A 22849-nucleotide genomic window follows, 5' to 3' on the forward strand; every position below is an offset into this window, starting at 1 on the left:
AGTATGTACATAAAATATGCAAAATAATATGCTTCCTTCAGGCCAGCTTTATTCTTTGCAGAAACAGCTTTCATTTTATAGATGCCACAGAAGTACAATGGGTACTTTTAGTGATTTTTGTGGTGGCTGTCGTTGCCCCCATTAGGCACCAACAGGGTTTGACTACACAAACACCCACGGATTCAGGACCACGGAACACATCAACGCACATCAGGTCAGGAGGGATCGCTGTTTGTGATAAAAAAAGCTCCCTTCCATGGAGATGCCGGGGACCTACTCTTTGTATCATAAAAGCAAAAAGAATAAACATTTCCCTCTGCCTTGAGTCCTTTGCTTTGTGCGTAAATGACTCACTCAGAGTAACATTCAAGACATGTGGACAGGAGCAACCTGTTAAATTTGTCTTACTTGTTGGGCCTTTCCCAATTAGGACACCGCTAAGGCAGAACTGCTAGTCAAGTGCTCATTACATGGCCCTCTTTGGGCTGAATCCTGTTATCAGATGTGAAAACAATCCGATATAACAGAAAACACATTCTTGCTTTCCTTTCCTCAATTTTCTCTGTGTTTGCTTGGGTCTTGTTTTTATAACAATTAATATATGTGTTGAACCCTACCCTTTGCAGAGCATTTTTATGTCCTTTTTTAAGCACAGCGGAGTGATAGCCCCACCCCATCCTGTTAAACTGAGAAAGACAAAAACCTGGTAGTCTTAATTCCTCTGACTCCCTCATCCCCAAATCCACTCCATCTCCAGTCCTGGCAAGTTTTCCTCTTAAATACATCTTAAATCCTCTCATTTCATTCTATCTCCACCACTACCACAAGAATTAAAGTCATCAAAACTCTTTCCCGGACTACTCAATGACCCCCTAACAGGTCTTCCAATATCCATTCTGGTCATCTGAACTCCAGCCAGCCAGAGTAACTTTTTTTCACAGAATGCACATTTAAAGGGATGCCCATTGTCCTTAAAATAATATCCTCCCATGGCTTGCAGTGCTGCCTGGGTTTGTCCCTTCCCACCTCACCAGCCTTCTCTCTCCCCCTTTTCTCCTCCCTCTTGGTTTTTCAGCCTCACTGGATGTTTTACAGCCTTCCTTCCAAGATGTTCCATTTCTCCCCACCCCAGTGCCTTGTTACATGCTTCCCTTGGTGAAAACACTGTTCTTTTTCCACAACCCGACCCTATCCCTAGTCTCACTGATTGCCAGGTTACGTCTTACTCATCCTTCATGTTTTCCTGGGGGAAAAACATCTCTGAATGGTCAAAATCAAGTTTCCTTGTTGTAAGCTTGTCTGAAAGTCTGCCCCTATCTTTTCAGTCTCTTCTCAGGCTGGAACGAGTAAATTTATTCATGTCCACGAACTCTCTTAGACTCTACGGTCGACAAGAACAGGGACAATGCCTAGTTTTGTTCGATGCTGTATCAGTTTAGAACAGTGGCTGGAACAGAACAGGCTATCCAAAACACTTGGGAGATGAATAAACAAGTTAAGGAAAGACAGTGGTAAAATGAGAAAGAGAACCCAAGTCTTTTGATCCCTAATGCCTAGAAAGACATCACTTCTTTAATCATGATGAAAGCTGACATTTATCATACAGAATTAGAATGACTCATTCTTTTTTGGATTTTCAAGAGAGACTGCATTCACTGTCTGCTTCTTTCTTTTCTTTAATTTACTTTTAGGAAGCACTCACAATGTACCTGACACTGTAAGAACTATACATTGACCCATTTACTTACTCATATTCAGGTATTATTAAAATACCACCATTTCACAGATGAGGAAATGAAGAGTATTTATAATATCAATCCATTCTTATTTTCCCTTTAACATAAACCCTAACCACTATAGTCTATGCATTTAAAACCTCAAGTGAAAAAGGAAAGATTCTTAATTAACAGTTAATATTTATATTACTTGTCATCCAGAGCACAAAAATTAATGAGGAGCTATTGACCCTGGGTAATATGTCAGTCAGTTACTGCAGAACATCTATTGCAAGGAAGATACTGAGTCAAGCTGCTTCACCAAAATGTACAAAACAAAATAAAAAAAGATCAATAAGGGGTATCTCTTTCTTCACAGAGCTTGTGGTCTTGAGTTGTCTACTTGGAGACAGAACAGGAGAGCTAAAGGCATACAGAAGTGAAAGACGAACAAGAGGTCTAAGCACATGCATCAAAGTGATCCAAGGACAGAGACATTTCCAGTCAATCAAGATGAGCTACATCAAAGCCACCTAGACCAGTTGGTTCATTTTTACAATGAAGGCACTGGAATCCAGACCACATAACCAATTTGCCCTCCATCTCATAGCCAGCTGGTAGTAGCCCCAGAGACTTGCTCTCAGCCCATTGCTCTGTCTACCCTACCACAGTGGCCATGGGTGAGTTCAGAGAGGGAATAACACGGGAACTGGCTCTTGCAGGGTAATTACCATGATAAGGGTAGCCAAACAGGAAGTGAGCTTAAGGTGTTAGTCATGGGAGTAGCAAAAGCATAGGACCCAGATCACAATGAAGTGTGAATACTAAGCAAAAGGGTTTGGGTTACGTGTCTCACATATAGTAAGCAAATAGGGAAGGCCTCTCTGCAGGCCCATGATATGAAAGTGGCTTTTCATGAACCTTAATCTGGCAATGAATTAGCGTAAGAAGAAGTTAAACAGAAGACTCATTAAACATTAACTCTGCATGTCTCCCCTATAACTGATGACATCATTTATAGCCAGGGTGGCAGATTTTACTTTGTGGAGGAGGGCTCCAAGAACTAGAAACAGAGCTTGATAGCCTAAAATCTCTTGAACCAGGAGTTGAAGCCAATTATAACCTCAACACCTTTAACGCAGAATGGTACCCAACTGCTATGGTCTCTAGAGGAGTTGTTGAAGTTTGGGATATAAATAAGAGAACAAGCATGTGTTGTTCCCAAAAAATCAACACCAGAGAACTTTTACGAATTAGGCATACCTGAATAAAATTTTTATTGTTTCAGACCATTTTTTGAGAAAATATTCATTATATCAACATTGTTTATTCACAATTATAAATTGCTTTTTCTTACTCTCTTTTTCATACTTTGTAATTTTTATTTATGGTTAACTGGTGTTACTTGTTTCTTTAATTTATTGGTGCCTATAGTTTTCTCAGTAAACATCCTAAATGACATTTCTTAGACTTCTAGAAAGATGATGACGATAAATAACACATGTAAAATGTTTACTCCATAATAGGGACTCAGCAGCAAATGAATGAATGAATGGTAATTATAATGGCCATCATTTATTAGTGAAATCTACTAATATCTGGCTTAGTGCTAGATGTTTTACGCATATTTTCCCAGATCCTGAAAACAACCTCAGCAAGGTTATTATCCTCTTGGCAAAATGAGTTATCATGTGATGTCCCTAAAATAACTTCTCTAGTAAGTACTACAGTTGAGTTGATGCTACATCCATCATCTCTTGAACTCAAGAACTCAATCACTATGCTGCATTGTCTCTTTGCCAGGGAGAAAAGGGGAAAAAATAAAACGAGAGGGAAGGGAGGGAAAAGAGAAGGGAGGGGGCAGAAAACAAGAGGGATGAGGGAGAAAGAAGGAAAATTAGAAAGTAAATAAGCACTTGATGGTAAGAGCCATTAAATTCCACAGACCATGTTCAGTTCAAACTAGACCTTTTGACATGAGGTATGCAAAGTTATTTTGGGTATGAGGTATAAACAGGAAGTATTTCCAGGAACACTTTTTATTTTGAAGTTTATTCTGAGGCTAATATAGAGAGATTTGGATTTATCCTTCCACTGGGGCACGAGTGTGGGTGAAGAATGGTAAAATGAGAGAGCCTGGCATTAGCAAGGAACTGAGGAGACAAACCTAGGAGTTGTCAGGGGGCATTCAGTGGGGGCTCTTGCTGACTTTTGGGGGGAGCAGACAGTGTCTGGCTCTCAGCACCTATCTAAGCTGGTCAAACACTCTCCTGATACCAATTCTTCTAGTCGTATTTTCTCCAGAGATAGCAGCCTCTGTTATAGAGAAATGATTGGGATGAAGGCAAAATCTGCATTTGGATTTGACCATTCCTAATCAGGAAAACCAATTCTAAGAACTTTGAAGAAGCAGCTAAAAGCTCCTAAGAGTCTTTTATCAGCGCCTAAGATTAGTTAAGGCTCAGCAGAGAGATCACAATTCTAACAAATCAGGTCACTTAAAGTTGTAATGACTGTAGGAAAACAAGCTGTGTGATTAATAAGGAAGGTATTGGGGGGAACCCCTTGCAGAGCAATGGGGGACTTTAGGTGGATTTACATCCCATTGAACTGACTAGGCACAAGATCAGAGACTTGGAAAACAATATTGAGATTAGGAAGTTTTTTTTTTCCTTCTTCCTTTAGAAAACATCTAAAATTCAAAGTCAGCCTTGCCCTGCATTTACATAAGACCAACTGGACATAGCAAGGTAATATCCTGGGACATGTTATTCAATTCACGTTCCTCTCTGATTGGGGAGAAACACAAGAGCATCAAACATCTGGCAGCTGAGAATTCCTTGTGTATCCCTGGCCTGAAGAATCACTGGTGCTGCACACACACGTCAGTGGATGGTGATGTACTTAAAAGCAGAGCTAGCTTAAAAGCAATCTGTGTTCAGTCAAATTCTCTCTTCCCCCCGCAAAAAGGGTGGCTTTATTTGCATAGATTAGGCCATGCTGTTCCTGTCTCAGAGCTTTTAAAGATGATTGTGGATTTCTAGAGGCTTCCACACATACACACCCAAACTCTCTCACACACTCTGAAAACAGCAACTGTGCCTTATTTTGGGTTGTTATTTTTCAGCTTGATTCTATTTTTCTTTCTTTTTTCAAAGAAAGGAAAAAATTTCAACCAACATTCCACTAAGAAATAAGAGGGATAGCTCACACAATCCAGAAAACCAAGACTCACATCTTGCAATGCTGTGGATGTTAAAGAGAATGAAGTGTGAGCTGCTGGCAGAGAGAAGAATACTGCTCATTTACGAAGATGTTTGGAAAGAAAGAACCATGAAGTCTTATGACCCATCTCTATTCCTTTGCTAGTAAGTGGTGACAGGTAGAGAGGTAAACTGAGTCATTCACAGGTGTGGGAAGCAACAGCCATAAACGAGTGACTCTTGATAGAGGCATTTAATGCTACTGGCCAAAAGACTCAAGTGTAGCTCACCACTTAGCAGAGATTCCCTTCTGTTGGGAATTATGTCATGTCCCAGCGACAGAAACAGCCAGCTCTATCAGCAGGGAAGATGTTGTGCCAAATTCTTTAACATTTTATTTTTCCAATGGGATGAGAAGTTAGACTCTCTCTCAAAATATTCAAAATTCCAACTTTTCCTGTCTTTTGCTCACAGTTGGAGAGAAGATTAGCAGAAGCATTTTTTTATTCCTTAAATTTCCCACACATGTATACATGTGCAGACACACCAACGTACCCCTCTTTTACTTGACTAGTCTTTGAGACTTGCAAATCTGCTGCTTTTATCTCTGATCTGAATTCCTGCATGATACAGGTCTTCTGAGATGTGATTTCTTAAACTGATGGCAACTTTTTCTTAATGGTTAAAAAAATTTCAAAATGATGATGGGTCCCTAGCTATTTTCTTTTGAGAACTTAAGTAATTTAATGGGGATGATTTTTTTTTTAATTTTATTTTTATGGCCAGGTGGCTCAAGGGGATATTTTGCTGAACACTGATTAAAAATAATTTCTTCTAAATGAGACCTAACCACAAAATGGAACCATTAATGGGCAGGGACGTTGTCACTAAAGCGGAAACCATGCCTGATTGCCTCTTGCACCTCCCACCACACAAAAGCATTTTCTTCTTCTTCTTCTTTTTCTTTTTCTTCTCCTTTTCTTGATCTTAATAGCAAAGTAAATAAGCAGCCAGTGAGGCCTAAATGTTTTCGGCCAAAAACAGAGTCCAAACTCCTCAGAGAAAACATTTGGCCTCTGTGGTTTTGTAATATGTTCCAGAACACTGAGTTCAGGGGGGAACATTGTGAAAAACTCCCATCCATTGGAATGATGCTGGGGAATGTTACAGTATCAGAAGTTTCAATTGGTCCTTTTCTTGCAGGCCCGTAATGAGGCTTGTAAAAAAAAAAAAAAAAAAAAAAAAAAGAGTGCTATGTGGAAGTTCTCATGGGAAAAATGAATGGCAAGAAATCCTAGCTTTAAAAGAAACAGCTAATCTGCTAGTTTGATTGTTCTTCAAAACTTATGCTGAACCAATGAGCCTAATTAAAAACACTTGGCCTACTTCTATAAAGCATCATAGCTTTCTCTATGCTTCGTTTGTATACACCACAAAACGCCAGATAGACTATTATTTTTTTCAAGCACTCGCTAACAAAGTGCTGACTTTGTTGGGATGGCTGAGCTAATTTCTTGAACTCAGTGTGAAACCTTAGCTAAACAAAATTGTGGTAATTTTCCTTAATTTGTAAAAGTGATTGGAGTGCAAACAAAATTTTCCTCTTGGGTCAATCCTATAATTTTCAATTAACTAAAACTAATCGTCAGGCAGGCACCAAACCTGTATTTTGTTTAAAGGGCTGGGAGGCATTTCCAAGGGTCAGAATGCATTAATTGTTTTTATAATTTTGAGAGAGAGAGGAGGGAGAGAGATGAAAAAAAAAAAAAAGAAGAAGAAGCAAGGTTGGTTTTGCTCCACATTATCAAAATAAAAATGGAAAGATGCTTTGAGGGAAAACGTCCCAACAAAATAAAATTTATCCGTTTAATTGTATGGTTATAATTAGGATGTGCTAATAGAGTCATCCCTTCACTGCTTTGGAGTCTCTTTGTATAAAAGTAATTTCCACTCTGTACTTAATCTGGCCCCGTGGTCCTTTATCAAATGAGGAATGAAACCACTTCCTGGAAACCACTATCCAGGAATGACCACTACTAAGCTGAGTTTGACTTCACCTCTCTAAGTATGGTCCTTGGACCGGCAGCATCGGCATTGCCTGGGATCTTACTAGAAATGGAGATTTCAGGCTCTACTCAAACCTACTGAGTCAGAATCTGAGTTTTAACAAGATCCCCAGGTGTTTGGTTTGCACATTACAGTTTTGGGTCACTGTCCTGGAACACACATCGGCTACTCAGACCAAGCACACCAACACACATTGGCTACTCAACCTGCCTGGGTCTCCCCATCTGAGGGCAGGAAATTCATATTCACCCTGTAACCTTAGTGGGTCCATGTGCCAAGGCTATTTGAGGAGAACATCTGAGGACAAAATGCAGCTTACCGGGGGAGAAAGAACCAACCAAAAATTAAATATCGAAACCACCAAGCGTCCTTAATACAAATGCTATGATCAGGCTGGAAGAAAGATGTTCTGCTGACTAAAGCACACCTCTCCTCCATTAAGCAAACAAACCCCAATACAACTGGCTTGACATCCAGAGAGATTTGGGGTTGCCTGGCATTCCTTTCCCCTTCCTTCCTGTTTCATGTGCTTCTTTAGGTACCCAACCAATTATTTCAACTGGCCCTGACATAGAGAAAGACTGTCTTCTTTTCCAGAAACTAGATTTAAAAACAAAATACATACCCACACACACAAGAAAAAATAAAGCATCCCAGGCCAAGGCCATTCTGTGCTCGGTGTCCCTTACCTGTGTAGATGAATCTTCCCGGTGTCCCTTTGCAGAACTGTTTGGACTTGTAGGACAATGTGACTTCTACCACGCCTGGGATATGCCGAGGAGGGGTCTGCACCCGGATGGCGTGGGGCGTGATCAACTGGGGGAGACATTTGGGGAAAAACTGTCATTGCAATATGTACAAGGACTCATTTTGAAGCTTTCCTATCAGCTCTCAATAAACAAAGCTTTAAAACACATAATTAACCTGTCAATGTTTAAATACGCTCTTGACGAAACCCGTATAAAAGACACTGACAACAATATTTACAAGTGCTCCGCGTACAACCATAACAACACTATCTGGCTTTTCCTGTAACGCAAGCATTCTGCTTCCTGGTTTGAAAATTGAAGCTGGTCTAATGAAATGGTTTATCTCACACAGGATATCCTTCGGAAAGCCTCTGAAGCAGACACCCAAAGCAGAGCTGGGCTCTGCCATGCCTCTCCAGAAGTTGCTGGGCCTGGTGTTTGAACTGAGCCCTTACACATATGGAAAACACAGAGGTAGGAAAACAGTGGGTCAAGGTGCTCTGATTAGCTACAGAACACACGTATGAAATATCCCGGAAGACCGTTTGGCACATTAACTACCAGAGGCACAATCAAAGAGCTTTAAAGGGAAACCAAAGAATCTGCCTTCCTGGAATAACCCATGGGTCTGGCAGTCCTAAGCACTGTCCATAAAAGGGAACGAGAAGGTTGGGCAGGGGGCTGCAGAAGGATCCCTGGGCCATTATGCAATGCCACGTGCACGCTGAGAAAGTTGAATTCTGAACCCTGTTGGCAATCACATTGCGCTGTGAAACAGAATTTATTTTTTATTACTCTTATCTTTGTTTATATAACTAAGATGTTATTAATGGCCATAAAACTGCCATTATCTGGTTCTTTGAAAAATCCAGCCTTGGTATTTGACTGGCTGACTTCTGATGGTACTGGATTCTGCATTTTATCTCTGTCTCTCTATAGCGTCTGCAATTGCCCACTTCTTGACTCCTCTTGGATTTAGTTAACCCAGTATTTGTGGCACTGCATCAACACCCGGTGGGATCAACACATGTATTTGCACTAACTTAGGTTTGTGTTGTTCATATGGGGACAACCTAGAAGGGACTTTGATGCTAACCTGCTAACCAAGCCCAGTTCAAGTGTTTTGCCCAGAGAATCACAGACGAGAACACCGGCCCCTGGGTAAAATAGCACTAACAAGACCCAAGGAAAAGAATGTGAGAAAGTTGCAACCACTAAAGTTCACAAGTAATTTCTGACACATTCTCCTTCTTGAAACAAACAAAATGACATCTGCATATAAATCATTTTAACATAGCAATTAGAAATGCCATATCCTATTCCACAGAATATAGGGATCCTTTTAAAGCTCATTTTCTGAAGATGCATAAAAGATACTTCCATGAGACCATGGTCATGTGGGACCCTTGGAGACTGAATTGACCTCCAGGATTGAGTAAGGGTTTGCCTGAAAAAGCACACGCAAAATTATCTTTTCTTAAAAATTGATCCTTTTCAAATTGAAATTCTATCCAAGCACATTATGTATTTTCTCAAGTATGCAAACTGTATATAATTTAACTTAGCCTTGATAGATCAAGAGCATTACTTGGAATATCCTTATTATATCTTGCTTTAATACAGGCAAAAAAGTTCTAAGTAACGGGTAGGAAATGAAGGGCTGTTTTCCTCTATAATAAATAGCCTCAGATGGCTATGGATGTTTGAATTATTTCTATTTTTTCCAATTTCTCAGTATTTTTTCCCCTGGCATTCTTTATACCTTCTAATCTGTTCCCTTAATCTGCAAGCATAGGACGAAGTTTAATACTGTACAAAGAATAAGAGAAGAAAAGAGGCATTGACCTTCCAAAATCAAGTGCAAGTTTAGTCTCAGCTGTTCAAATAGCTTTATTGAGAAGTTGAGAACTCACACTTGCTGAATTTCTCTGAAGTGTTTATCATATTGCTGGGGATTTTACATACAAACCTTCATTTGGGCAGAACAATAGCTGTATTATTATTTATTCCTTTTTTTCAGGTGTGATTAACCTGGCTAAGTCCCTTGCACAAGGGGTAGAGCAAATGGTGACACCAAGGTGGTTCAAAAACAATAGGGATAAAGACAATTGTATAAAGATATAACTTTGACAATGTGATTGTGTGACTGTGAAAACCTTGTGTCTGATGCTCCTTTTGTCCAGGGTATGGACAGATGAGTAAAAAAAAAAATGGATAAAAATTAAATTAAATGGAGAATAAGGGGTAAAGTGAATTGGGTAGATGGAAATGCTAGTGGTCAATGAGGGGGGCGTAAGGAGTATGGCATGTATGAGTTTTTTCTTTTTTCTTTTAATTCATTTTTCTGCAGTGAGGCAAATGTTTGAAAAATGGTCATGGTGATGAATACACAACTAGGTGATGATATTGTGAGCCACTGATAAAAATACCATGTATGGAATGTATGTGCTTAAAGATTTGTCAATAAAAATGTTTTTTTTTTAAATGACAGGGACAGGTACTTCCTTTCTGATTACAGAGAAGAAGCTGTCCATATGGAAACTTTTTAAAGGCAGTTAACAAACTCAAATGATTCAGACCCAAAGACTGCATGTGTATTTTTCTATCCCCAGTTTTCTCACCTTTTATTTATTGCCTGGTACTTGGCCCTGCTTTTTGATGGTGGAAATCACCATGTTGTTATATTCCAGATGGGTGGCATGCTTTTATTTTTAAGAGTTGCTTGGAATATAGAGTAACATTAATTCACAATAAAACTTAGGAAAGCCTTAACCAGTTAGCAAACACTTTAGCTACCCTCCCTTTTCTCAGGGGAAGTAAATTGTAAAAGACAGGGAAAGATATTACTAAATAGATGGCTGGAGACTTTTTTTCTAAGTATAAAGACTTATTGCCTATGTGTTGCTACAGTGAGGAACAAAATACATGGGCTTGCAAAGCGATTAGGTATGACTGCAAAGAAACTACTGACTGAGTGGGGTTGTGGCATAAGGCATAGGTTCAGGGAAATTCAAACAGATTTTCACTTTCAATTTCATTTTCAATATTAATAAATGGCTCTGATTGAAGCAGACATTCCTTCTGAGAGCAACCATCCTTCACAAATGAGGCAGAATTTGAATCATCACGAGAGAATAAATTCGTGGATGTTTTCCTTGCTGTGTGTTAGCCTTGACACAGTCACTAGCGCTACACATGACATTGATGGCTTATGGAGAAAAAAAAGTCCAGGTCTAGAGCCCAGGAGCCCTGCCCCTCCCCATGCCAGGATAAATTTCACACATTAATTCCAGTCTGGCTGAACTGAGGGCAGCCACTCTAAACAACAGAGGATGGAAGGGCTCTGATCGGTCTAAATTTCCCAAACTTTAATCACTGGAATAACACTTCCTCAATTCTTCCTTATCTGTATATTATCTGTACAATTATTTACTTTATATCTTTAAAACACTGATTACCTATTTGTTAAAAAAAAAAAAAGATATCTTTAAAGGAAACTTTATATCACTGTCATAACTGGAAAGCTGGTATCACCTGCCAAAATAAGAAAATATTATAATGTCAATATTTCAATTAGTATGGTGTTAAGTTGTAGATAGATATTGTGGACAACCTAAAGGCTTCTGACCTCTCTTTATTGAAAAGGGGGATTAGCTAGTGTTAGATGTTAAAGACTTACTTGCCCCAACTGAGACTTTTTCCCTTCACACAAATCAGAAGGATTAAAAAGAAATGAAAAGAGAATAACATTCTTACTACATGGTTCACTTCTATTTAATGTCTTGCTTGTGTCAAATACAAACTCCCTTCCATACCACCAGGGGCATATGTTCAAAACTTTGGGAAACACTGCTCTAGGTGATTAGAGGACAAACTCCCTGCTTTGGCTTCATTTCCTTAAATTAAATTATATACAGTATGGGCTAGAAACACCTATTCTTCTGAAACTCTGTATCACTGACACCGCTTTCTCCCTTGCACATCTCCGCTTGCCTTCACATATGTGACACTAATTAAAAGACTCAAGAGTTGCAAAACATCTGTTGGTTTCCCTAGCACTTTCACATACAACTTTTAAAATCTATCCTTGAGGGATAAGTCAGGCAAGTTAGCTGATATTATATGAAACACTAGGAAGAAAACTAATCTCTCATGACCACAGAAAATAAATGTTTTCCTGGTTATTTTGTTCGTCTTCCTTTGTTTCTCTCCTCTGTCAATTAATTTGCAGATATTTCACAGATCTGTCTTAGATGTCCTTCTCTTTTTACTTGTCTAACACTTCTTGAGTTCGCTTATTGACTCAACCACTTTGGCTAACCTAATTTACAACTCTACACCTGTAGCCTTGATCTCTTTGGCCAAGTACCAAGCTTTATTATGAACAGAGGTATAAAACCTCCCTAAACATGGCTCATGGTCACCACAATGTCAGTGCAGCTGAATTAAATTCATCACCTTATTATTTGCAAACCTATTCCTTACTTCTGTGTTCCTACTCACAGTAAAAGGAATGCCATCCTCTGAATTACCCAAAAATAGAAGATTTTGGTCACATTTACTCTTTCTACTCACCAAATTTTCTTTAAGTCATGTTGATTTTGCCCCCAGTGGATACCAAGTGGCTTTTCTACTTTATGCCAACCAAGTTGTCAAGCAGAACAATTGTGTTCCAAATTCTCTCTCTCTCTCTCTCTCTCTCTCTACTTATACTCTCTGCATCAGAATTATCTTCCTTAAGTGCAGGTCTTATCATGTCAGAGTCTGACTCCATCTCTAAACTGCCCCCTTGCCTACAAAATATAGTCCAAATTCCTTGGCATAATATTCACTCTCATCTAACTCTGTGGCTTGTGTATGCCATTCCTTTGCCTAAGTATTCCCTTGCTGACATCCTATCTGTGCTAAAAGACCCTGACCATGTGCTCTCTCTTCCAGGAAGTTTCACTTGATTCTAAGAGAGTTCCCTGAACTTTTCTAGGGATTCATACAATTATGACATTTATTATATGGCACTTAGATCCTACTTTCCTTTTGCTGTAAAGATTTTCCTACATATCTTTCTCCTAATTCATATTTGTATCCTCAAAACTATTTAACTCAATGCCTTGCATACAGGATACTTTCAAAATATTTCTGGAATAAATACATATGCTAGGCCAGAATTCTACTAGAATGTTTGACTTCACTAGACATAGGGATCCATTCATAAGAGTGCACTGTTTTTAACTCGATAATATTTAACTGTTCTTCTCCTAACCAGGTTGCTCTTAAAATTAATTATACAACTGTCTCAGCACTTCGGCATGGGGCCACTGCGCAAATTCCATCTAAACGGTAAAAAGGAAGAGGAAGTCTAAAGGGCTGTGAGTCCAAGATGAAATAAGGAATTAAAAAAATTAAGAAAGTAATAGTAAAAAAGTAGCCTATGAAGTATCTACGGTAAATGTTGACTATTTATGGACTGATGATATTGTGTGTATATACATAGACACACACACACACACACACAAATATACAGGCTTCACAGGAAATAATCATGTAAGTTATAATTCTGAATAAATAAATTTGCATATTGGCTGGTATTACTTTTATTATGAGAAAAATATTACTAAAACTCAAAAGTCCGATAGTAGAAAAAAGAAGAAAACTCACACATACCATTTTTTTATTTCTTTTTCTGAATTGATGCAAATGTTCTAAGAAATGATCATGGTGATGATATGCAATTATGCAATGGTATTGTGAGTTATTGATTATATATGAGGTAAGAATGTTCATTTTTGTATGTTGTTATGTTTAAAAAAATAATTTTTTAAAAAAAAAAGGTACAATAGTCTCTGCTCTGTATTACTTGTGTGTATATAAGAATCAGATCTGTACTTGCATAGAAGAAAGACTAATTGGAAGAGTATCAAACTGTTAATTGAAGCTATCTCCAGAAGATGAAGTTAAAGGTAATTTTTGTTTTCTTCTGAATTCTCCAACTTATCAAGCATAAAAATGCATTAATTTTATAATCAGAAAAATAAATTTTCAATATGGCATTAAGATGAAAGAAGCACATATGGTCTCCACTGGGTCCCGAAGAGAGACAGCTAGCTTGCCAAGGACAGCAGGTACCAGCAGTCATGCTGTCCCTGAGCTGTACACATGAGCATTTTGTATTCTCCAGACCAGGAATTCCATGGTGGTCTGTCCCCTCGCACAGGTGCCTGCTGTCCAGAGTTAGGCTTAGGGTAGGATTTGTAAGATCCTCTGGGTGCAAAGTGAAGCTGCCGAGGAAGTGAGAGAAATGGAGGACAGCCATGGAGGTGGTAAAATGGACCTCCTCCTGGACAGAAGACTGGGAAAGAAGAGAGAGGAAGGTCTCCATGGACGCAGGGCTGATTGTGCAACTGCTCATGGAAAGCAGAACTCCAAAGAGGCAGCCTGCAAAGGTCTACAAACACAGAAGAGGGACATGAAAGAGGACAATATTCCAAATGGTTTTTACAATAGCCTATTATAGTATCAAAAGCATGGCTTGGGGTGGGCCATGGTGGCTCAGCAGGCAGAGTTCTTGTCTGCCATGCCGGAGACTCGGGTTCGATTCCCAGTGCCTACCCATGTAAAAAAAGAAATAAAAAAAGAGTATGGTTCATGTGGGAGATAAATGAGGGTATCAACCTAGTATTTAAAAATATTAATGGAAACATAGAATTCTGGGGGAAAAAGACAAGCCTTACCAATTCCCTTTCTCTCTGATAGCCAAAGCACTTACTATCTGCATCCCTCTAGCCCTAGATGATGACTTCAGGAGCAAAGACTTTTCATTGTCTTGTTCCTCAGTGCCAAACATGGTGTTAAGTGCGGCCAGTGATTCCTACCCTGGTGCAGCCAATGATTCTTACCCTGTAGGATTAATTGGTAGGGCTGGTTATGAGCTGTTTCATAGGTGAGGAAAAAGAGTCTCAAGAAAGTCAAGCAATGTGATCTAGGAACCAATCAGAAGCACAGGTCTGCCTGACTCACAACCACCTTTATACAACCACAACTGTCCCTCCCTACTCTCATAGATTGTTCTTCCATAATCCCCAGTACATTTACTTTTCACGCTACCTCCACCCTCCAGAGCATGCACTGTGTCCCATGCTTCTCCTACACTCTCACAGGTTCTGGGAACATAGTAGGTACTCAAAAAAAATCTTTCTCATTAATGAAAGGCAAGCTGAGAATGATTTCCCAGCAAAACAGAAAAGTAATTCCAAAGTAAACCTTTATGCATATTTTCCAACAAATGGAACTATATGAAATAAATGTAATTTGAAGTTCCAGGCCACACAGCCAAAAAATAACTGGTATTACTGGAAAACACACCAGTGATTTTTCATTACTAGCCTTAGGGATTTAATATTTTAACCTTAATCACTTTCAACACTAAAAAAGTAAAAAAAATAAATAAAAGAGAAAGAGAACGGGGCGGGGGGAAAGCACAAAACAAGGAAAAACCCAAAGAGAAGAGGTAAAACAAAAAAACTTTTCTTCCCTGGAAAGAGAGTTAACAGCTAGGACGAGAAAAAGTCTCAAGTGGGCACCGGTACAGTGGCTTTTAGATATCACCTGTCTAAGGATTTGATTCTGAGGCACATGGGCCATTCACCCACTGTCACCTTCTGTGCCTCAGTTTCCTTATCTCCCAGGGCACTAGCTCCTATCTGCTATGTAGAGGTACTTAGAATAACATTAAATATGCTTTGCATTTGGGTAGAGGTTCTCTCTGGAGAATCTAAAGCACTTCGCAGATTAATTTTTTAATTTATATATTAATAATTCTCACAGCATTCTCCCTCTTTCCTCAATTAGGGTAATAATATCCATCTCTTTTGAGATAGGCAGGGGGTGCTGAGTGATGGACATAAAGCAGACACTTAAATAAGGAAACAGTAACATAAAAGCATAATTAAAGCTTTGAAACCAAATTGTCTAAGAATTTTTAAAGAGATACCACAGTTGGTAGTGACCAAAACAGCAAACTTGTTTTCCTTTAATCTGTAACGTTCACTTTTTTGTAGTTAGACATGATACTAAAAAAATATATTTTCAAGAGTTCTTAAAGGACATTGAAATATGGAAAGTGTGTGTTCTTGGTGGTTGTCCTGTTTAAACTACCTTACTATGTTTCAATTCCCTTGAAATGGACACAACATAAATTGGAGAATGCTGGCTCTTCTCCAGATTTCCTCTGGGTATTTTTGGTTTGTTCCCTAATCAGAGTTCTCTGGGTTTCCTAATACAGATTCTTTCATTCCCAAGAATTGCCTGTCTCAAAGTAAGTATATGATTTCTCAAGGAACGTGATACAAAACCAGTGAAGACATTTACTGTTTCACAAACATTCTGGTTTCCTTTTGTCCTTGCAAGAAAACAACTTTAAACCAATGTTTAGCAAAATATGTTGGGTCACGTGAATTCCCAAAGATAAGCTTTATGAAGGAATGTTAGAAAAGACATTTGAAACGAAAAGTCCCAGGAATGGAGTAAGGAGGGAATTTAAAACCTGGCCTGTGAATAGTCAGTGGCATTACTTAACACCATCTAAAATGTCCTTTATTATAGATAAAGACCTAGCAGATTGGTAGTAGATAGATGAAGATACATTTTAGCATTTTTTGTCTCTAACCCCAAATAGAATAGAAGCTCCATGAGGATATGAACTTCACCTTTCTTGTTTTCACTACTACATTTCAAGTATTTCTCAGTACTTTGAACTAGCAGGCACCCCATAAAGGCTTGTGGAACAGTAAAAAGTGGTCAAGCATCACGAAGCCATTAACCACCACTAATAATTAAGATCAAGATTCAATAAGGTTCCTTACGAATCCTTCAAAAGAAATAATCAATTCCAAATATTTCAACTTTGTCCCCACAAAATTCCTCATGTCCTCATTAAGCATTCACAAAAATAGACTGCCCAAATCAACCAGGAAATTAAACAGGTCCCTAAATCAATGCAGTGAATTGTATAAAACAAAACTGCAACAAGATCATCTTTCAAAATAACAGATTCAGGGAGAAAGAGTCTAAATAAATGTAGTCTACTTCAACTACCTTTGGTTTTGTATTTTGTTTTGTAATTTATATATATATATATATATATATTTTTTTTTTTTTTAACATGGGCAGGCACTGGGAAACGAACCCGGGTCCTCTGGCATGGTGGGCAAGCATTCTTGCTTGCTGAGCCACTGTGGCCCACCCTGTAATTTATATTTTAAACAAACTTCCTTGAACGCTCTTCCCAGCTGTGCTGAATGGGCCCCATTAGAGCCCAGGCCCCATCCAGATGACCTGGTTGCTGGAGAAGCACTGAATTCCCGAGGTCCAGGGAATTCCAGGAGGAGAGGGTCAGACCTCCGCACTGCCAGCCCCTGTGGTTTGAAACTGCACAATGAGCTCTTTCTCAAGGCTTGTTTTTCTGAATTCAGTCAAGAAGGAACATCACCCCCTACTCTGTGTCTGGCTTAGGGTCTCGTGCTGCTGCTAGTTCACTGAAAAGTTAAAATAAGAAAGAAAAGGGAAACTAGATACATTTATGAGAGGGGCTCAGTGCTTGCTATCAAAGTTGGCAGTTTACAGGTACATAACCGTTTGCTTCTTATTAACAAAAAGGGATAGTACTTGATCAGAATCTTTGACTATGGAATTAGAAAAGAAAAACATAAACACCAAAAGACTGATGGGGGGTAGGCAGGGAATGAATTAATCTTTCACCAAAATAATTTTTGAGTCTTTTAAAGCTCTTAAAGAAAAGGGAATCAAAGTTATAAGATACTAGATATGATGGCATTTTTGTAGTATAGTTTACATCTGCATACTGCATACATTACCTCTTGCACTTTACATTCAGAAATTCCTCATTTAACATGCTCCTTCAGGAAGTAAGGGATGCTACATAAGTAGGTTCTACAGAAAATTGAAGCCAAGCCCCTTTTAATAAAGTAGGATCACAACTGCTTTTGCTGAAGGTCTTTTGAGGGCATAACACTCATCTCACTGGTTTAAACAGAGTAGATTGAATAAAATTTCCAACTTTTTCATGATGACTCAAGGCCAGCGTCATTATGAAGAGGCACTGAAGTACTGCAAAGTAATACAGCTCTGTGCCTGCTTTTGTGTTTCCCCATTTTTGCCCTTGGCATGAGACTGCTGCTGTCACTTCTGCTGTCACAGAGTATGTTTCTAACAACCTGCCTCCACGCAAGCCTGCCTCTAGTTTGCTCCTTCTAATTTGCTGTGACCTGGGAAAACAGAGCACATAGTTCGTGAAAAATTACTGTTATGGTTACCCCCAAATCTTTTATTTAACTATTTTGTTTTGCTTTGTTTGCTTGCTTTGGTTTCAAACTGAATTTTGGAAGCTTGAGATTATTATAAAACTCTTCTCTAGATAAATGAGGTTTTAACTACATTGATATTTGATGGCTAAGACATGGCTCTAGAGACAGATGGATTGTGGCTCAATCCCAGCTTTGTCAATAATCAGCTGTGTGGTCTTTGAAAAAATCACTTAACTTCTCTGGCCTTCAGTTTTGTTATCTGGGAGAGGGCAACAGGGAGAGGGACTAGCTATATAATAGTATTGTTATAAGGACTAATTGACATAATGCCTGTAATGAGTTTAGGAATGGCTCTCACCTATATCAAGTACTCAAAAAGTGTTAGTTTTATTACTCACCATTACCAATAGGTTTACACTAAAGTATTTAAGTGCATACAGCAAATCTACTTAAATATAAACTACTTACCCATGCATGCATTAACAAGAACTCGACTACAAACTACTTGGTACTGACACTTTGAAGGATCATCAAATACAACAGTTGCTTGAGGATTATTTGTTCGAATGGATACATGAGGAAACAGTGTCATTCAACAAATTTTCATTAATGCCTCTGGACATTCAAGACTCTGTGCCAGGCACTGCGGGAGACCCAGCTGAATTTAGTATGTGCCCTGCCCTCTAGGGTGAGGACATGCCTGTAAATAACAATAAACAAGCACAGAAAGTTATAAGGAACATAATATGGTACAGACATGGCAATATAGGTATTTAGACAGAGATAAAATATTCTATACTTGAAGCTGTCAGGGAAGATCACATGGGAAAAGGTGGTATGTGAATTGAATCCTAAAGGGTTAGGGGCCCTTTAAGAAGGGAAAAGCATTCTGGGGGAAGGAATGGCATGAGCAAGACAAGAGTATGGGACAGAAAAACCACTCCAGGCACAAAGACCAACTAACAATTGAATGTGACCAAGTTTATATTTAAGTATATTTGCTGTATGCACTTATTTTGCACTAAGTTTATCCTTAAGATGAACAGTGGGCAATAATGTTGAAGAGACAGGTTGGCGCTTTATGGTGGTATGCTTGAATCCCAAACTAAGGAGCTATGGTTTAAGGAAGGAGGAAAGCCAGTGAAGGTTTTATGAGAGGAAGGTTTAAACTTGTTCAAGCTAGCAGGGAACCATTCTGGCAATTAGCATTGAACACAAGTATGAAATGAACACACCGCAATCTAGATATCCATTTTCTTCATAGAAGTCATAAGACTGCAACCGAGTGTGAACTCTCTCTTCGATTCATATTAAAATTAGAAATGCATCACACTTCTGTGGCTCCTATTATCAAGTTCTAAGCACATACCTGCTGAATGCCCTGTAAACAACTGGCTGGAAATGTCATCTTAATATCATCTTAAACTATTCCATAATTACCAATATAGAGACAGAGGAAAGATTTCAGGTGCCTTAGTCATAAAAAATAAAAATATAGATTCAAACATTTTTAGTATAAAGTGAGCATAGCTGTAACTATATTAAAAGGCCATTAGAAAAAAATTTTATCTGTTTTTTTCCTTTTTAATAGGCTGGATCATTTAGAAATGACTCCCATAAAATAACTTGGGCTTGAAACTTATTCTTCAATGTCATATTCAAAGTTTAATGCAACTGATTCACACTGCTCTTTTTAGCCTTTATAAATAAAGTTTAAAATTTTGCACTAAGTTTATCCTTTATAAATAAAGTTTAAGCAAATAGATGGTCAATAAGTGCAGGTTGAATATAGACTTTCTAATTTATACATTTAGGAAAAATTAGACAAATATTTTTCAAATATGTTTTAATCAACTTTTTATGAAATATATGCATGTAAGCCTCAAGGTTGGCAAAACCAATAGACCAGAACTATATATATATATTAGTGACATTAAAGAATGAATGGCTAAACTTCTATATGTATCTTGCTGGAAATTTCAGGCCTTCTTGCCCCACCTTGATTTTTACTGAACCACATACAGAGTTACAAAATTTTAAGAGACATTTCCAATCACCAATCTCCAAAATTTCCAATCTCCAAATATATATATATATTTTTTTTTTGCATGGCAAGGCACCGGGAATTGAAACCAGGTCTCCAGCATGGCAGGCGAGAACTCTGCCTGCTGAGCCACTGTAGCCCATCCTGTTTTTGTATATTTTCATATTGCAAAATTTTAAAGAGGTGATTTTAAACATATTTTATGTGATTTATTAATTTTAATAATTTATTTTATTTACCCAAATATATGCAAAATATTATCATTTCAACGATCAACATAAATTATTATTGTGATAATTTACATTATTTTCCTTTATCTAAGTCATCAAAATCCAATGTGTATCTTACACTTCTAGCACCTCTCAAGTTAGACTCACCAAAGTTCAAGTATTCAATAGCACATCTGGTACCATATTGGACAGAACGGCATTTGAGAGTTTTCATTGTCATTTTTAGGCTGCATTTGAAATAGATAATTTTTGAGATATCTTTCCATCTTTTTGTTTTGGTAGAATTGTATCTGATGCACAATGTGGTAGAAATGACAGTCATTAGAGTGCTGATGCCATGGGGTAAAACATTTAGGAAGGTTTGGTAAATGCAGGGAAGTATCTTTCAGACTGTGGACTCTCTTTTCCTCCACCAGCGCTGTGTGTGTGTGTTTGATTGCCAGCCTTGCTACGTCTTCTCATAAGACTTATAGAACAAGCGATTCCTGGCCAAAAACAAAAACAGAATCGTTCCATTCCTCAAAGGATTAGAAGGAAAACTGGCAATAAAATCAAGTACAAGCCCAAGAGGAGACATTGGAGAAGAACGAAGCCAGGTCTGTACAGAATCACACGTGGTGGCACAAATGTTGATGCTGCACCAAGCTCGCCAGCACTTTCAGGATGAAAACGTCACCTTTTCTGAACAGTTGGACTTATTTTCTTGGGAAAACCCTGGGTTTTTTTGTTTTTTGTTTTATGTTTCTGTATAAATAAATTGGTTTAGTAATAAATATGTGAAACATTTTCTTTGGAAAAAAAAAAACTATGGAAATATAATGAGAAAATCTGGTATAACAGACAGCCAAATTAGGGGTGAGGTTGGTGTCAGGAGAATTTGGCTGTAATCCCAGCAATAAGTAGTTGTGTTACCCTGGATAAGCCATTGTACCTCTCTGGAACTTCTTTCTCCTCACATAAATAAAAAGGTTGTGCTTGGTGATTGGAAATGTCCCTTAAAATTTTGTAACTCTGTTATGTGGTTCAGTAAAAATCAAGGTGGGAAGAGAAGGCCTGAAATTTCCAGGAAGACACATGTAGGAGTTTAACCATTCATTCTTTAATGTCACAGAGGAGAACATTTGTTTTTTATGCCCAGTCATTCATCTGAACTATGTGTACAAATGATAATGGTAGGTAGAGATAGATAGGAAAAGCAAAGAAATTTTTAAAAACTGTAGTTATAAGCCTGTTTTCCAATTTGGGGATGCAAGGTGGCAAACCCCCCCTACAGCTGCCATTTATCCAATTATCTTCACCCATAGGTCCCCGCTCAGGGGACCCCGTTCTTTTGACTTCTCACTATCTCTGGAAACACGTTTGAAGAAAACATTTATCTGAAGATTAAGACAATGTACAGTCCTTGTGTTGGCTAATTGGGCTGCACAGCCATGAACTTTGGCTTCTCCCCTCTGAGCTAAGTGGTCCAGGCAATCCTTAAATATAACTGCTCTATAAAATCTCACGGCATCTAATGCCAAGTGAGCACTGAGTAAAACCAAATGCAAAATATTAAAAAGACTCTGTTTAAGGCCTTACAGCATTAAAGAATAATATCTGTAAATATTCTTGGACTAATCTGAATGACTGCTCTGCAAATAGTTTAGATGATTTTCTCACATCTATACCTGCCCAATCACTTGATTGAATTTCATGATTTTGCAACATTACATGAAATCCAAATGTTTCAGTTTTTACCAAAATATCTTCCTGCCAGGTGGTCCCTGAAAAAGAGAGGGTTCTGTGGTCACAAAACTTTGGACCATGCTCCATGCTACATCTCAGGAGTCAGATGTTTTTAGCACCTTAAAAGCTCTGTATGTGATGATACTATGAGCCATTGATTGCATTCTTTGGAAGGAGTGTATGGTGTGTGAAGATATCTCGATAAAACAGCATTTAAGGGGAAAAAAAATCTCTGCAGAGCCCTAGAATAAAGACCAGTTGGATTTGTTTGACTCAACATTTCTCAAACTTATCTGGAAAACCCTTCCTCCTTCATCTCCCACGGGAACTTACTAATATCTCATAGCACTATCTGAAAGATGAATTAGGGTAACATTCTGGTACAATTCTCAGGTTTAAATTAGATGCAAAAATCTGAGACATAGAGAATACAAATATTGACTGGAGACTTATCGATAGGGGAGTCCAATTTTGTAGCTAATTAAACTGCTTTGATGAAGTTCACAGAATCCTTTTGCAAATAAACATGGCATCTGTGTATTGTTAGCATGCTCGAGAAGGAAATGAACAGTAGTAGAAGAAAAGAAGCTTCTTTCACCCATTACTGCTCCTGCCTCCTTACCTTGGCAATTCTCAGGGGAGTAACTCTAAATAGAAGCAATTCCTAGAGCTGTACCATCAGTTTTAGAGAGGGTTTAGTCTAAGCTCAGATAGGGAAATTGAGGTCCAATGACCAGCACTGACTAAAATCTAGATCCTATGATTGAGCGAGGGAAGAACAGCAATTAATATACAGA

The 22849-nt window shown here is 38.3% G+C and overlaps 1 protein-coding gene across 9 annotated transcripts in view; it reads right to left on the reverse strand.

Annotated features, from left to right (window-relative positions):
* Positions 1-22849, reverse strand: part of EBF1 (EBF transcription factor 1) — a 387329-nt gene that overhangs the window by 69888 nt on the left and 294592 nt on the right. For all 9 annotated transcript variants that reach the window (XM_077137554.1, XM_077137549.1, XM_077137553.1 and 6 more), the window contains exon 10: positions 7675-7801. In XM_077137554.1, the coding sequence (XP_076993669.1) occupies positions 7675-7801 (127 nt within the window). The remainder of the gene's footprint in view (positions 1-7674; positions 7802-22849) is intronic.

This window comes from Tamandua tetradactyla, chromosome 20 (assembly GCF_023851605.1).
Source record: "Tamandua tetradactyla isolate mTamTet1 chromosome 20, mTamTet1.pri, whole genome shotgun sequence".
Lineage (NCBI taxonomy): Eukaryota > Metazoa > Chordata > Mammalia > Pilosa > Myrmecophagidae > Tamandua > Tamandua tetradactyla.